General features: G+C 41.6%; 1 protein-coding gene across 1 annotated transcript in view; it reads right to left on the reverse strand.

Annotated features, from left to right (window-relative positions):
- Positions 1 to 16375, reverse strand: part of ANO2 (anoctamin 2) — a 145303-nt gene that overhangs the window by 82005 nt on the left and 46923 nt on the right. The window contains exons 11-13 of the mRNA XM_063155853.1: positions 12772 to 12906; positions 10270 to 10430; positions 6333 to 6415 (exon numbers count right to left, since the gene is read on the reverse strand). Coding sequence (XP_063011923.1) covers positions 6333 to 6415; positions 10270 to 10430; positions 12772 to 12906 — 379 coding nt within the window. The remainder of the gene's footprint in view (positions 1 to 6332; positions 6416 to 10269; positions 10431 to 12771; positions 12907 to 16375) is intronic.

Raw genomic sequence — 16375 nt, forward strand, 5'->3', positions numbered from 1 at the left:
GTGGCACCAAGTTCCACATCCAGTCTTTTTTTAAACACATCCACCACCTCCCTGGGCCGGCCATTCCAGAACTTTATGACTCTTTCCATGAAAAACTTTTTCCTAATATCCAACCTATATTTCCCTTAATGCAGCCTGAGACTTTGTCCTCTGGCTCTGTCATTTTCTGCATGTCATGTCACGAGACATGTCTATTATTCTTTTAAAAAGACCTGCATATGCCAGAAAATGGCCAGAAAGGAACAATAATAAAGAGATACATAGAAAATCATTCCAGTAATTGAAGAAAGCCTACAAGAAAGATGGAGAAAGAGACTCTTGGCAAGGGCCTGGAGAGACAGAACAAGAGGGAATGGCTTCACACTAACAGAAAGTAGGGTTAGATTGGATATGAGGAAGAAATTCTTCCCTGTGAGGGTGCGGAGGCCCTGGCACAGGTTTTCAAGAGAAGCTGTGTGGGGCTGCTGTATTCCTGGCAGTGTTCCAGGCCAGGTTGCATGGGGCTCTGAGCAACCTGGGATAGTGGAAGGTGTCCCTGCCCATGGCAGGGGGTTGGAACAAGATTATATTTAAGTCCTTTCCAACCGAAAGCATTCTGTGGTTCTATGAATCTCTGAAAATATTTAGGAACTAAGACTGAAAGAGCAGATGCTTGTTCCTCTTAAACAGAGTGATAGAAACATGATATTATGATGGATTATGCTGAAAATAGGACAGAAGTAATTCCTGTCTTGATCCTTGGAAGATAAAATAAGACAAAAAAAAGTGAGAGAAAAAAATACCATGTAGCATGGAGATTTGAAAAGTGCTAGGAAAAGCTTGTTAGCAGCACAGATAGAGAAGTATTAGATAGATTACCTAGGGAGGAATTGAAATCTCCACTGCTGGATTTATTTAAGAACAAATTAGACAAATATCTCTTCATAATGATTTAAGTAGAGTTGATTCTACAAGGCACAAGGGATGGCCTCTCAAGATCCATTCCAGTCTTAGCCTATGATTCTAAGTTCCTAATTCTTCAGCTTGTGCTGAGATTTGTCTGGCACTCCTTTCTTTGTCATAAACAAAGGACTCTTGCTGATCCTATAGTTCCTGTCCACAGAATTTTTCCCACTTCAGGCCTCTTCATCACAGGACCTCACAAACCTATAGATTCTTTCACAGCATTTTGCAAATATTAAGCTAAAGATAAGGATTTTGAACTGTGAGAGATGAACTTGAATCACAAAATCACAGAATCACTAGGTTGGAAGAGACCTTAAAGGTCAAGTCCAACCCATGTCCTGACAGATAGACCGTGGCACCAAGTGCCACATCCAGTCTTTTTTTAAACACATCCAGAGATGGTGACTCCACCACCTCCCCAGGTAGGCCATTCTAGAACTTTATCATCCTTTCTACAAAAACCTTTTTCCTAATATCCAACCCATATTTCCCCTGGCATAGCTTAAGACTGTGTCCTCTTGTTCTGTCAGTTGCTGCCTGGAGAAAGAGACCAACCCCACCTGACTGCACCCACCTTTCAGGTAGCTGTAGAGTGATAAGGTCCCCCCTGAGGCTCCTTTTCTCCAGGATAAACACCCCCAGCTCCCTCAGTCGTTCCTCACAGGGCTTGTGTTCCAAGCCCCTGACCAGCCTCGTTGCCTTCTCTGGGTGTGCTCAAGCCTCTCAACGTCCTTCCTAAACTGAGGGGCCAGAACTGGACACAGCATTCAAGGTGTGGCTTCACCAGTGCCAAGTACAGGGGAAGAATGACCTCCCTGCTCCTGCTGGCCACGCTATTCCTGATACAGGCCAGGATGCCATTGGCCTTCTTGGCCAGGGCACACTGCTGGCTCATATTCAGCTGGCTGTCAACCAGTGCCCCCAAGTCCCTTTCTGCCTGGGCACTGTCCAGACACACTGTCCCCAGCCCATAGTGCTGCAGGGGGTTACTGTGGCCAAAATGCAGGACTTGGCACTTGGATTTATTAAACTTCATCCTATTCGACTCTGCCCATTCATCGAATCATTCCAGGTCTCTCTGCAGAGCCCTCCTACCCTCCAACAGATCGACACACATCCCCAGCTTAGGGTCATCCACCAATTTACTAATGAAAGACTGAATCCCCTCAGCCATGTCATCAATAAATATATTGAACAGAACTGGCCCCAGCACAAACCCCTGAGGGATACCCTGGTGACAGGCCACCAGCTGGATGCAGCACCATTCACCACCCCTGTCTGGGCCCAGCCATCCAACCAGTTCCTAACCCAGCAAAAAGTGCTCCTGTCCAAGCTGTGTACTGCCAGCTTTTCCAGGAGTGTGCTGTGGGAGACAGTGTCAAAGGCCTTGCTGAAGTCCAGGTACACAACATCCACAGCCTTTCCTGCATCCACCAAGCGGGTCACCTGGTCATAAAAGGAGACCAGGTTGGTCAAACACGACATATCACTCCTAAAGCCACGCTGGCTGGTCTGATACCCTGGCCATCCTGCAAGCGCTGTGTGGTGACACTCAGTATAAACTGTTCCAGAACCTTACCAGGTACTGAGGTCAGGTCCTCCTTCCCACCCTTTTCGTGAATGGGCATCACTTGGTGAGCTTCCAGTCATCTGGAACTTCATCAGTGAGCCAGAACTGCTGGTAAATGATGGAGAGTGGCTTTGCAGGTTCATCTGCCAGCTCCCTCATCACCCTGGGGTGGATCCCATCTAGTCCCATGGATTTATAAACATTCAAGCAGCTCAGCAGTTCTCGGACTGCCTCCTCCTGTATAGCAGGGAGACCATTCTGCTTCCTGACACCATCTGCCAACCCAGGAGGACAGCTGTCCTGAGGACAAGCCATCTTCCCACTAAAGATTGAGGCAAAGAAGGTATGAAACACCTCCACCTTCTCCTCATCTGCAGTTACTGAGTTCCCTCTCTCATCCTATAGAGAATAAAGGCTGGTCTTACCCTTCCTATTGCTGTTAAGATATTTGTAAAAACTTTTTTATTATCCTTTACAAAAGTTGCCTAATTAAGTTCTAAATGAGCTTTGGTCTGTCTAATTTTTTTCTACATGCCATAGCGACCCCCTTAAATACTTCCTGAGAGATCTGACCCTCCTTCCAAAGATGATACATCCTCTTTTTATTCCTAAGTTCCTTCGAAACCTTGTTTCCTATCCAGGCTGGACATTTACCTCATTAATTCATCTTTTAGCACACAGGGACAGTCTGATGCTGTGCCCTCAAGATCTCTGTTTCGAAGCATGCCCACCTTTCCCGGTCTCCTTTGTTGTTAAGGCTGTTTCCCAAAGAGTTCTCTGAATATGTCTCCTAAATAGGCCAAAGTCTGCCCTCCAGAAGTCAAATGAAAAGTGTTATTGATATTCCTCCTGATTTCACCAAATATCAGGAACTCTATAATTTCATGATCACTGTGCCCCAAACAGCCTCCAACCACCAAATCTCCTACCAGCCCATCTCTATTTGCAAACAACAGGTCTAACCTCTCCTGGTGAGCTCGTTCACCAGCTGTGACAAGAAAGTTGTCCTCCACACACTCTAGGAACTTCCTGGACTGCCTCTTTTCTGCTGCATTAAGTTCCCAGCAGATGTCTGGAAGGTTAAAGTCACCTTCAAGAACAAAGGTTGGTGATCCTAAAACATTCTCCAGCTGCTTAGAGAATAAGTGGTCTACTTCTTCGTTTTGGTTCGGTGGACAATAACAGACTCCCAGTAGGATGTCAGACTTGTTGGCTTTCCCCTTAGTTCTTACCCATAGGCATTCAACTTCATTGTCATTATTTTCAATACTCATAGCACCAAGAGCCTCCCTAATATAAAGGGCCACCCCTCCACCTCTTCTCCCTTTCCTGTCTCTTCTGAAGAGTTTCTAGACATCCAGTGCAGCACTCCAGCTATGAGAGTCATCCCACCATATTTCTGTGATGGCAATTACATCATAGCTCTGCTCCTTCACTGTGGCCTCCAGCTCTTCTTGTTTGTTACCCATGGTGAGTGCATTGGTATGCATGCACTTCAGCTGGGCTACTGATTTCACTCCTAAGTCAGGCTTACCACACTGGGGCCTGCTTCCAGAGAGCCTAGCTGCATCCCTTTCCCCCTTCAAACTAGTTTAAAGCCCTCTCAGTGAGTTCTGCCAGTTCACAAGCCAAAATCCTTCTACCCTGAACAGAGAGATGAAGTCCATCTGGTTCCAGCAAGCTAGGTGCCTTAAAAGTTGCCCCATGATCAGAGAACCCAAAATTCTGCTGATGACACAAACCCTTGAGCCACTTGTTGGTAATGTGGGCTCTCCTATTCCCTCTTGTCATTTGTCCCTGCCACCAAAGGGACTGACCAGAACACCATCTGTGCTCCTTCCTTATCAACCACTTGACCTAGTGCCCTAAAGTCCCTTTTAATTGTCCTGACACTCCTCTTTTTAATCTCATCATTGCCAGCCTGGAGTATCAGCAGTGGGTAATAATCAGAGGGCCAAATCAGCTCAGGAAGTCTCTTGATAATATCCCATAGCCAGGCCCCAGGGAGGCAGAAAATCTCTCTATGGGATGGGTCCAGTCAACATATGGGGCCCTCGGTTCCCCTCAGAAGGCAGTCACCCACTACAACTATACCTCTTTTCTTTTTGATGTTACAGGTGGTGATCCTTCTGACAGATGAAGCATAATTGGGCAGATAATTTTCTTCTACATCATCTGGCTGACCCTCCTCATCCAGAGCCTCATACCGTTTCTGAAGTGGCACCTGGGTAGGTGATGGGGGTCACAAGGAATTTTAATTACCTCCCCAAGTAGGGACCCATTCCCACTCCCCTTCATCCAGCAGGTGTTCTCCTATTTTCTGATGGTGGAGGCCTTCAGAAAATCAGAAAAATATGGTGGTTCATCAAATATGCCACAGAGCCTGCCCAGAGTTTGCTCTCCAGCCTCTCAGTTTGCCCTGCAGTTGGTACAATCTCTGGCAGGGAGCAGTTTGACATCCCATGTGGGACAAGTTGTAATTTGTGATGTGCTAGTGCACTGGGTTTGCGTGACAACTCACAGACTGGGAGTACTTCGTTGTACTGTGAGCATCATCCACACCGTAACAGGGGAGACAGTCATGAAAAAGCTGAGAAACAGACACAAAAGAGAGGAGGTTGCTGCCAAGTCAGCAGTGAAAGAATATTTCTGCATTACGGGATAGCGATGGAAGGAGAGTAATACTAGAGTGTGATGTCTGTTCTCAGGGTCTTTTTTGGTTGAGGTTTTCTGGTTTTTGGGGTTTTTTTCTAAATTTGTTTTTGTTTTGTTTTAGCCAAATATTTTGATCTGGGAAATAGGAAATAGAGGAATAACATCGCTACCATGCTATATCATGAACTCCATCATGTCCACTTGCTTTCCCCCCATGGTATTTGCTCCTGTTATTTATCTCCTGTTTGAGCTGGGCTCACCTAGCAGGGCTGAAGACTTGTAGGTGGCTTGTTGCTTAAGGAACTTTGCTGGAACATGAAGAGAAAAAATGGATTCAAATCCTCCCTGCAAACCAAGATGCTGGGAATATGGCCCTATTCTAGAGACATCTCAGCATCTAATGCCAGGGGAAAGTCCAAAGTCTACCTGTTCTTAGTATGATAATTATTTATGATTTTAGTCAGTGCACTTTCTTTAGTCAGGATTAGAAATGAATCCTTGGATGAGAGAGAATCATTAGAGCAAATCAAAGAATGAAACTATGAACAAAATCAGGGACATTTTAAATACCAATAAACAAGTACATCTCATTTTCAGTCAGTTCAGGTTATATCTGGAGATCCCATGGCTCACTGGAAAGCTCTTTGTGAATAAAGTCACACGATTTATTGTTTTGAAACAGCTCTGTTGGTGAGCACCTCGAGCTCGGGATGATGTACCTAAGGCATCATAGATGTCCACCCAGACCTCGATGCAAAAAATTGCTGATGGTACTGTGACCTGTGGCTGTCATCATCACAAAGAATTCATGTTACACATTAAGAAGTGACATGACAAAGTATTTATTCAGTTGTCATTGTGTTATTGCACACTGTACAATGGCAGATGGGCATTCTCAGCAAAACATGATCTGTTCTTACCTTATAAGCCTTTTCAACATTCATTATTAACTTCAGAGTGCTGAACAGTAAGGTATAGGTGAGGATTTGCTAAATAAACATTGATACTCAAAACTGTATCAGTTACAGTCCTTTATCTAAACACAGCCACAAATTGCATTGGGCTGGAGAACACTCATGAGAAATTTATACATTAATGCTTTTATAATATGCATCTATAGAACAATTAACACAGTAAATTAGCCCAGGGAGAGGAGATTTACCTCTTCTTCTTCCAGTCCAGTTAGATCCCAGAAGTAACTCAATCTCATCTGCAAACGCTTCCATTGTTCAAGGAACATGGTAGCTTTAAAAGAAATTAAACAATTTAAAAAATGATAAATCCAAAGCCTTGTGGTAAACATTTGTGTTACTTATAAGCTTCAACTGATATTTGAATCCTGTTATGCTAGACCCTTTAAAATTAAGAACTAAGAAATAGCCTCAGGCCCAATTTTAACAAAGAATTCAAGCAAAGCAGTGGGACAATAATTACTATCTTTTAAAAATAAAATACAGAAGGATGGAACATGGGTTGTCCAGACCCACTGTTAAGGTCTTGCCAGGAAATGGAACTGAGCCCAAAACTCTGAGTATCCATGGATGACATCATCTCTCCTAATTCACCATGAATCGTTCTGAGGTAGGTTTAGCCTGCTTCCGAAATAACTAGGATCCCCAGCAAGATGTAGAAAGAGATATTTTGAAATATATTACATGTAATATATTTCAATGTAAAAATGCTTTTTACTGTCAAAGACGTGGTGATTTTGCCCTAAAGGGCTGGCCTCTGGTTCAGCCTCCTGCCTCTCCTTTTTTTACTAATAAGAAGGAACAGATATTTTCCTCTTTTCCCATATTTACATATTTTTCTCCTGGCTGTCCTCTCATAATTGCTGTTAACTGTTAACTTTTCCTAGTTGCTCCTAATTTATGGACTTACAGATTTATTAGAAAAAGAACTTCTATATCTTGGGTTGTGGACAGGTATTTTCAGATAACAATATCAGTATCAGTACTAAACTGGTACATGCCAACTAAAAACACCAAAACTCTACAAGTAAAGCTGTACCTATAAAACCTGGGGCACTGTTTTTCATTTTCTTATGCTTCACCTCACTTTTTCAGTGGGTGAAAAGGGTATTGTAAAAACACTGTTAGATCACAGCGGTGTTTATATCACTTCGGACATCTTGTAGATAACCCCACAAGACAGACAACAGTGGAGAATCCAATCAGCTTCTCTTGACTGCATCTACACTGTCAGATAACACTGAGAAAAGTGGGAACTCTGTGAAAATAACCTGTCACTTACAAGTCATTATCTATCCCAACAGTTAGCTGCAAATATTTTCTTCACAGGTATCATCCCATTATATAAGAAATAAATATCATTTAAAGAGGGGACTGGCAGCACACTGAAAGCAAATCCGGCCATTAAGCAATGAAGTTGCTGTTTGTGTTCCTCCCTTTTAGAAGAGAAAACATATAAAAGCTTTGTTTAGCATGGTTTGAAAATTCAAGGGTTTTTAGATATCCTAAATACAAAAACATTTGCTTATTTTCTAGGGTGCTATTACTCATTCCACTCTTTTCTGTTATATAAAAGCTCAGTTCAACATTTAGCTCTATAAAAATGTACTTGGCTAGATGCAGCGGGTGCTCTGAAATCAGTACGTCTGAGCTGATTTACACCAGGAGAAAAACTAAACTGATAGAGAGAAGGTTTGGATTGGATATTGGAAAGAAATTCTTCTCTGTGAGGATGGTGAGGCCCTGGCACAAGTTTCCCAGAGAAGCTGTGGTTGCCCCATCACTGGAAGTGTCCAAGGCCAGGCTGGATGGGACTCTGAGCAACCTGGGGTAGTGGAAGGTGTCCCTGCACATGGCAGGGCAATTGGAACTGAATGGGGTTTAAGGTCCCTTTCAACCCATTTGGGTGATTTGTGATTCTGTAAAATTTCTAGTTAAGGCATATGACACTGAAATTTACACCAGAACCCAGTCAGCCAGGCATTACTGTGAATATGGACATTTGCAGCAGGACTGCTAGAATCACAAAGATACTTCATGAGGAATCAGGATCAGCTACTAGAAGCATGAGTCCTTTGGAGATATTAACCATAGGAAGCCTTCTGCTTTCCAAAGAATGGGAGAAGACAAGCAAGACAAATGAATTCCTGTGCCCAATACCCTCATGAAATTAAGCCGCCCCAGATCACCACAGTTTGCTCTTTTAACTATACAGCTGGAATAGGTGTGTGAGTGAGCTCTGCCATTAAACAGATTGATCTCTAGATATAACCAGCACAGCCTCTAATAGTAGGGCAGCAAAACTTGATGTAATACTTAATATGAAAGCTGGACAGAGTTAGTAAAGACTCCATTATTTTGCTTTGCTGCTTTTTGTGTGTGCCAGCTGTATTTCCTTGAACTGACAAGCTCAGTTATCATGGTCCCAAGAACAGACTTTTCTAATCTGTGAGAAACTTTTTTTGGAGGAGGGCTACAGCTCTGAAAGAATTTTGTTATTTTTATATGCCTTTTTTTAAAAGCAGTGCATATGGAACTTTTCATCCTGTTCTGTTCCAGAAAAGGTTCTACTAATGTGTCTTAGCGCAAGGATATATCAATGTTTTCTTTTGCACCTTGCATTGCTGATACCAAAATACAATTTTTATGGATGAGGTTCAGTGGCAATTGTCATTTGCATGGATGCCAGTTTACAGTAGAGTTTTTTGTCAGGAGAATTATATTTTATTTATCTTAAGCTTCACAGCAGCAGGTGACACTTAACCTGCCAGTCTACTCTGTAATCTGAAGTAGTATAATGAATTCTTCTGAGAGTCTATAAATAATCCACTTTTTTCTATTTCTCAGTCATAATTCTCTCTAATGTTTGCTCTAGGGCTTCCAGGAACTGGTAAAGAAATGCTTCTTGCTTCCATGATCTGTTCTGTCTGCAAGTTCCTTAAAAACCTTCTGCTGTCCTCACCCAATGCCAAGCCACCAATCAGTCCTTTCTCAAACAAGCCATAAAATCTTAATAGGCTTGCAAAGAATAACATGCTGGTTGCAGAGGGATGGCTATAACAGAATAACATATTTTCTCAATTTCATATTAAGAATGATAATCTCATTTTGGGAACAATGAATAGGGAAATAAAAAAATCATTTTACAGCAGCAATAACACATTTAACTTCACAATAAACAAGTTGTAGAGTAAAGGAGAGCATAACACCAGCAAAAATTCATGCAAGCACAGTATACATGCCTGCCAGGGCAGAGGTGAGGTCAGAAAAACAGGAGTAATACTACAATGCATTAATTCATGTTTATGAAGTGTTTTGATACCCTCATGGAGACAGGGATATTTGCCATTAAAGAAAAGCAAGCTTGTTGAAATGGAATATTCTAAAATATATTATAATTTAAATGATAGTGGTCCCATTGCTCTTGGAATCCCATAAAATTTTGATAAAATTATGTGACTGAATTGTCCCACAAGAAAGTGGGACCAAGACTAAATTAGACTGTTTCAGCTGTTTGCACGGTACTAATCCTCAAATACATTCTGGTCCCAAATGCAGATGGTATTAAATGAGTGTGATATGTTGATGGAAAATGAAGAAAAATTAGCAAATACATGGCAAAGTTTAGAAGTGCCATTAACAGCACAATGTCCACTGTGGAGAAAATGGCCTCAGGATGTGCCAGGGGAGGTTCAGGTTGGACTTCAAGAAGAATTTCTTGTCATTGGAAGGGGCTGCCTAAGGTGGTGATGGAGTCACCATCCCTGGAGATGTTTAATAAACAACTGAACATGGCACTCAGTGCTCTAGTTTAGTTGACAAGGTGAAGATCAGTCAAAGGCTGGACTTGACGATCTTTTAGATCTTTTCCAGACTCGGTAACTCTGTGATTCTAAACACGGCAGTAGAGGAAGAAAAAACATTTTTTTTTCTTTTCTGAACTACACAACTCCACTTGTTCCAGGGCTTGCTGTTGATGGTGATATTTCTATCCCCAGTCTCAATACAGACAGCTCTCCCTGGACTTCTGAGGATTACCAGCTTCCAAAAGCCATAGGGATCCCATTCAATCAAACAGCACTTTGTCATGCCATGAAAAGTCCAAATAGCTTGCAAAGCAATACTTACCCCAGAGAGCCATAAAGATGGAGAAGAAAACTGTGGCAGGGTTGTCAAATAAGTGACTCGCTCGAGCGGTGGCACAGGCAGAGCTGAGGTTCCAGTAATCACAGAACTTGTCACAGAGGGGGCACATGGTGAAGGCATTGCGTTGGTCACACATCTCTTTGCTGTGACAGACAAGGGCACAGGTTCCTCTGAGTATCCCAGCTCAGAAACTGTGGATGTGCAGTACTGATATCAAGCAGCAGATCACAGCTATTACAAGCTGTCTGCAATATCTGTGGCCTGCCCTTGCAGAGAGCAGGAGCTGTGTGTTTCTTTCATTGCCATGGATAGTAATTTTTTAAACCCTTATAGGCACCTTGCCAACAGGCAAATGATGCAACACTCAACCAGACTGATCACTGCACTCTATTAGTGAGTTAAGGAAGACAACATCACTGAAGACAAGGTTAACCACACTAAAAAAACAAAATTCAAACACAAAAGTGGAGTTTGCCTCTCTGCAGTCAAGTTATGTGATTTGATACAGATCAGATTTAAATCACTGAAAAGAAAGACTGAAGTGGTCTCAAAAGAAATTCAGTGCTTTTGTCAAAATATGCATTTTTTTATATGCTGGCACAAAAATATGAGAGAAAAGATTTTTTACAGATTTTAAGATCTTTACTTTTAACATCTTTACTATCATTTAAACTCCATCTTGTTTGCTATGTATGTATTCAGTTTCTAAAACTCTTTGAAAAAAACATTATCAGTATCACTTTAACAGGACAAACACTTCAGGGCTGAGAATGCTTTCAGTATTTTCCATGAGGTTTGGATGTGAAAGCCTTTCATACATGCTCAGTCTCACTTAGGTGAACTGAGTAGTGCAAAGTTCAATGTCCTTGCCAGGATCATGAGCTGAGTTGGCACATTATTTCAATGATAGCTGGCATACGGTGATTATGATTGTTCCTATATGGACCATCCCGAAATAGGTTTTTCCTTATGACTTCTAATAAAAAAAAAGGACTATTCAAGTTCTATTATGAATATGTTTATATTATATAGTTTGAAAAGCATGCAGCTGTTTCCAGCTCTCATGTTGTTACAGTAATTCTGTATTTCAAAAGGCAGCAGAGGGTGCTGCAGATACATCTCAGCCATAAATCTCATTGCAGTTTAAATGTTAGTACAAGCTTTCACCCGGACAAGCACTAAGATTTATTCAGATCAAGCTAAGAAAACAGACCCTGCCTCAGATGTGGTGCTGTTCATTATTTACCTATCAGTAACCTTGTCCTACTGCAGTGATTTTAAAAGCTTACAGTTCAGGGACTGTCATGAGTGTGATCAGCATACAAGTACTGCAGTATCTTGTCTCCAGCAGAAGTCAAACACAGATAAGACACTGAATTTTTTTTCCATTGGGAAGCAGACATTAACATGACTGTATCACTTTGGCAGTCTTTGCGTAGTATATTCCCCTCAGGACACACAAAACTCAACATTATTTTTTGTATAGAAGGGGAATACTGTGAAGACCAAATATAGAATCACAGAATGGGTTGAGTTGGAAAGGACCTTAAAGATCATCCAGTTCCAACTGGCCTGCCATGTCCCAGGTTGCTCAGAGCCCCATCCAACCTGGAACACTGCCACAAAAGGGGCAGCCACAGCTTCTCTGGGCAATCTGTGCCAGGGCCTCACCACCCTCACAGGAGCAATTTCTTCCCAATATCCAATCTAAACCTGCTCTCTGTCAGTGTGAAGCCATTGCCCCTTGTCCTGTCACTCCAGACCCTTGTCCAGAGTCTCTCTCCATCTTTCCCGTGGGCTCTCTTCAGGCACTGCAAGGCCACAATGAGATCACCCCAAAGCCTTCTCTTCTCCAGGCTGCACAATCCCAATTCCCTCAGCCTTTCCTCCCAGCAGAGCTGCTCCATCCCTCTGATCCCCTTGGTGTCCCTGCTCTGGCCTGGCTCCAGCAGCTCCCTGTCCTGCCTGTGCTGGGCCCACGGCTGGATGCAGCTCTGCAGGTAGGCTCAGTAGAGAGGGGCAGAGGGGCAGAATCACATCCCTTGATCTGCTGGCATTTGCTAAGTCTTGTACTATTCTTCATCTTACTTGTACAAATGGTCTGATTTTAATGGGAATCAAGTGTTTCAAGAGTCATGGACACTGTTGGCATTAATTTCGGTGAGTTTCATATAACAACTTTCTGATTGAGCAGTGAACTATGTGCACTCATAAAAAGCAAATTAATATCTTAGAAAACAAACTCAATACACTGGACTCACTACACATTTCTGTTTCAGGAAGTGAGACATTGACCAATCAAATAAATATACACCCTTCAAATAGCTTTTCAATGCCTCTGTGTTTGTAATGCTCCCAGGGTTGGTAATTATACATCACTGTTCTTCAGACAACTAAAACCAGTTATTCTCACTACAGATTAATAAGAAAAAGCACAGTCTTATAATTTTCAAATAGCAAACCATGGATCACAGATAAGCTTACCTAGGAATGTCACTTTCGATGGTTAGACATCCATATAGAAATACAATAATCCCAACTACTGAAGATGGAATGAGGAATTCTGTGTATAAACCCAGCCATGCAAAATAAAGTCCTATCTTTTCTCCAAAATACTTCCTGAAAAAGAGGGAAAAAAAAAGAAGAAAAAGCACATGCCAAGGATATAATTTTAAAATGTGTTTTACAGCTTCTAAACAGACCCAGAAAGTTAAAATACGAATTGTGAAAGACATGAATGAAAACTCTGAGGATCTTGAAGACAATAGGACCAGGGGGATGATTTAGTCATTTGGCAACTTGGGCTTCTCTGTTTTGAGAAGATGGTCCTGGTTCATTCTCCTGAGCTGAAAGTAAGCAAGTATCACTGCAATACATAATATCTGTTCAGAGAAAACTGTGGTCTTTGCATCTCTTAAAAGAAGTCAGTGAAATAGGAGAAAACATTGGAAAATACTTGATGCCTCAGAGGAGCACAATATTTTTTGCCTCTGTAGTACTCCTGGATTCTGTTAGTGAGAGTCATAGAAATAACATCTATGGGACCATACTGACAACATCCTCTAGTATCTTAAAAGATGACTAATCTGGAACTGCTGCTAAAGGAGGAAAGTTTACTTGCACACTTAGCACTGGCTTTTCAGAAAGAATAATTTTGTCAGGTTAACAGCCCCTGGACAGGTGGTTAGAAAAAACAGTGTCTGTTCTGAGGAACAGCCCACTGCAGATGTTGATAAATAACTGGTAGAACTCAGCCCAGCATCTTCATGAATCACACTGCAAGAAGTAAACTAAGCATAGATGACCCTCACTGATCATTCTAATGTACAGTTAGGAGTGATTACAAATATTGCAAAACCCAAAGACCTTCATAGAACTGAAGAATTCCCCAAAATTTAGACAAAACCCAACAAGGTTAAAAACATTTCACAAGCCAGAGAAGAAGATGGACAGTGTTGTACAAAACGCAGCTACAAAGAGAGCGCTCAGGTTACGGCATGGAGTGTGAGTCAGTGAGACATTTACACTTTGATAGCCGCAAAAACGACAATAAAATCATGATATTGTGTCTAATAAAAGAAAGACAACCTCCTCATAAAGGCTGAGCACGATCCCAGTCTGAGATTTATTCTGATGCCATTTACCTTAGGAAAGATTTATCCAAGTTCAGCACCCCAGATTTGCATCATTCCTACTGAAAATGCTTAAATGAGATTTTTGGAGGCCCAAACTGAAATTTTCTACTCCAGAAGTTGAGTCTAAGGGTCAGACATGCAACAGGAGAGACAGAGCAGGAGTGCAACCATGGCAGAGAACCAAGGGACAGCAAAACAAGACTCCACAGTCACTTCCATCTCAGAAGAGGTGGATAAGGGAAGCAACAGTGAGGGATTTTTATTGCTACTGATCCTGCTGTTGTTCTCACACCATCATAGCTGCAACTAACTCCACACTTCCAGGCTCTCCCACGGAAAACTGGCAGTCCAATCCTGCCTATTTCAGTTTTGCCTTCTTTGAGTGCCTCTATTTCTCATGTCTAACCAAACTTGCTTATGCTTTAGAAAGGATGCATGCAATCCTTAAGGAGAAAGCACAACAAAAGCATTTTGAGGAAATACACAGACAACATTATCTTTAGTATGAGGGGATGCCATCCAGAACCTGGGAAATTTTACAAATTTTCAAGGAAAAGAGTATAGCCCCTATACCTGACGCTGCAAGGTACCCTAAGCCACAAACTGTATGAATTATCAAACAGCACAAGTGAAATCATCACAGCATGGCTTGATTAGCACTAAGTTAAGATTTGAAGCACCTCGGGACAATGGATGTACAGAGAATACAAGGAAATATTATATGATATAGCATATTTTATGAAGTGATGAATATTTGCATTGCAAATACAAGCCATATACTGTGGGACTGTCCTCTAACCTGGCACATGTCAGGTAATTTTGGTGGTAATTGTAAGAATTACCTTTTTTTTTCACATTTGAAAATAAATATATATTTTTAATATACCTGTTTGTTAGTATACTATGTTGTTATTATAGCTTGTTTAACACACACATTTTAATACACGTTTTTTAATATGAAATGAGAGAAGGCATAATTGATTGAAATACAGAACTAACCAGAAGGCCTAAAGGTTTTCTTCAAGCCTCTTGTGTGAGTCAACGAACAGCAGCAATGGTGTTGGAACAACACAGGATAGAGGGAAAATCCATTTGCTCTCAAGTTTCCTCCTGACTGGGAAATGACAACCTCAAATTTGATACTAAAGCAGGAAAAGGAGGACCAGAGGGAGATTATCCTGATTATATCTTCTTACTGCTTCCTTGTTTGTTTGTAGAAATGGGCAATGGGCACAGCTAGTAAAGTGTTTCAAATAGGTCAGAGCAGGCACAAAAAAATTGTCCAAAGTTGTTCAAAACTCTCTTTTCTTCTGACAAAGGGCCATAGATTAGCACAGAAAGAGTTCAAATGCCAGCAGCACTAAAGAGTAGCTGATCAGGGTCAGGAAAGTTGAAGTTTATGGCTCAAGAGGCTTCCCTTTAAATTTTTAAGCCTTCCAGTGAGAAATGTGACCTGTAACCTATAAAGCGAAGTGTTGCTATTTGTATCCATGCCAAAAGAAAGTGAGAAGAGCTCAACAATGTCCTGGCAGTATGGAAAAAATGCAATTGCTAAGAAGAAAACTGCACTGTGTTTTGTGACTTAACTGTTTTGAAAAATGAAAATAATTAAGGTGCTGTGCCCAAGCTCAGCCCACCAATGTGCTAGAAAGTGAAATAATCTAAGGAGAAGTAATGACAGAGCTTGGAAACATAATGAACAACTTAGATGTGAGGTTATCAAGTCAGAAAAACATAGGACATAGACATGTCTTTTCTGTGACGCATTCCAAGAACTCTTCTCTGGTTCCTCTGAATAGCAGTCATGGTGTGCCAACACCTGCGACCCCCCGTATCAACATCTACTGCAGCTGCTGCTGGATTCAGTAGTAAATGAACAGAGGGGGAAAAATGTGCTTCAAGGGTAGAGGATGATGTAAGGCAAGAAAAAGTATTTTTACAAGTTTTTACATGTTTACACCAAGAACTTGGCCTGTTCTCTCATTTACATTGGGATAAAACCAGTCTGATTTTCTTATCCTACAGGAATTATCCATGATTTATGCTGGCATGGCAAAAGAGGAGAATTGAGACCAGAGTCTTGCCCTGCCTCAGTAGCTAATTCACATATGACTCACATATATCCAGACAAAGCTAAGAACTAATCCTTTCCGAAGTGCGCTCATAGATACTGTAGAATGTCACAAAAAAAGTGTGCGCTGGCACAAAGGGAAATGCCCCTTTATATACACATATTCCATGGAGGCAGGGGTTATTCCCAAACTAAAGGGCAAATGGCTTTGATAAAGAATGTGCAGTTCTCCTATCAAGAGCAGCACCCAAGGCTTTTCTTATGTATGTTGATATATCATAAGATGAAATTTTGTGCTTCTCATTTTAGAAGACTTTATAAAGGCTACTTAAATGACCACCTACCAAGTACTGAGTTCTCATGAACAAGAATCATGTCTTTC

This window comes from Melospiza melodia, chromosome 4 (genome assembly GCF_035770615.1).
Source record: "Melospiza melodia melodia isolate bMelMel2 chromosome 4, bMelMel2.pri, whole genome shotgun sequence".
Classification (NCBI taxonomy): Eukaryota; Metazoa; Chordata; class Aves; order Passeriformes; family Passerellidae; genus Melospiza; species Melospiza melodia.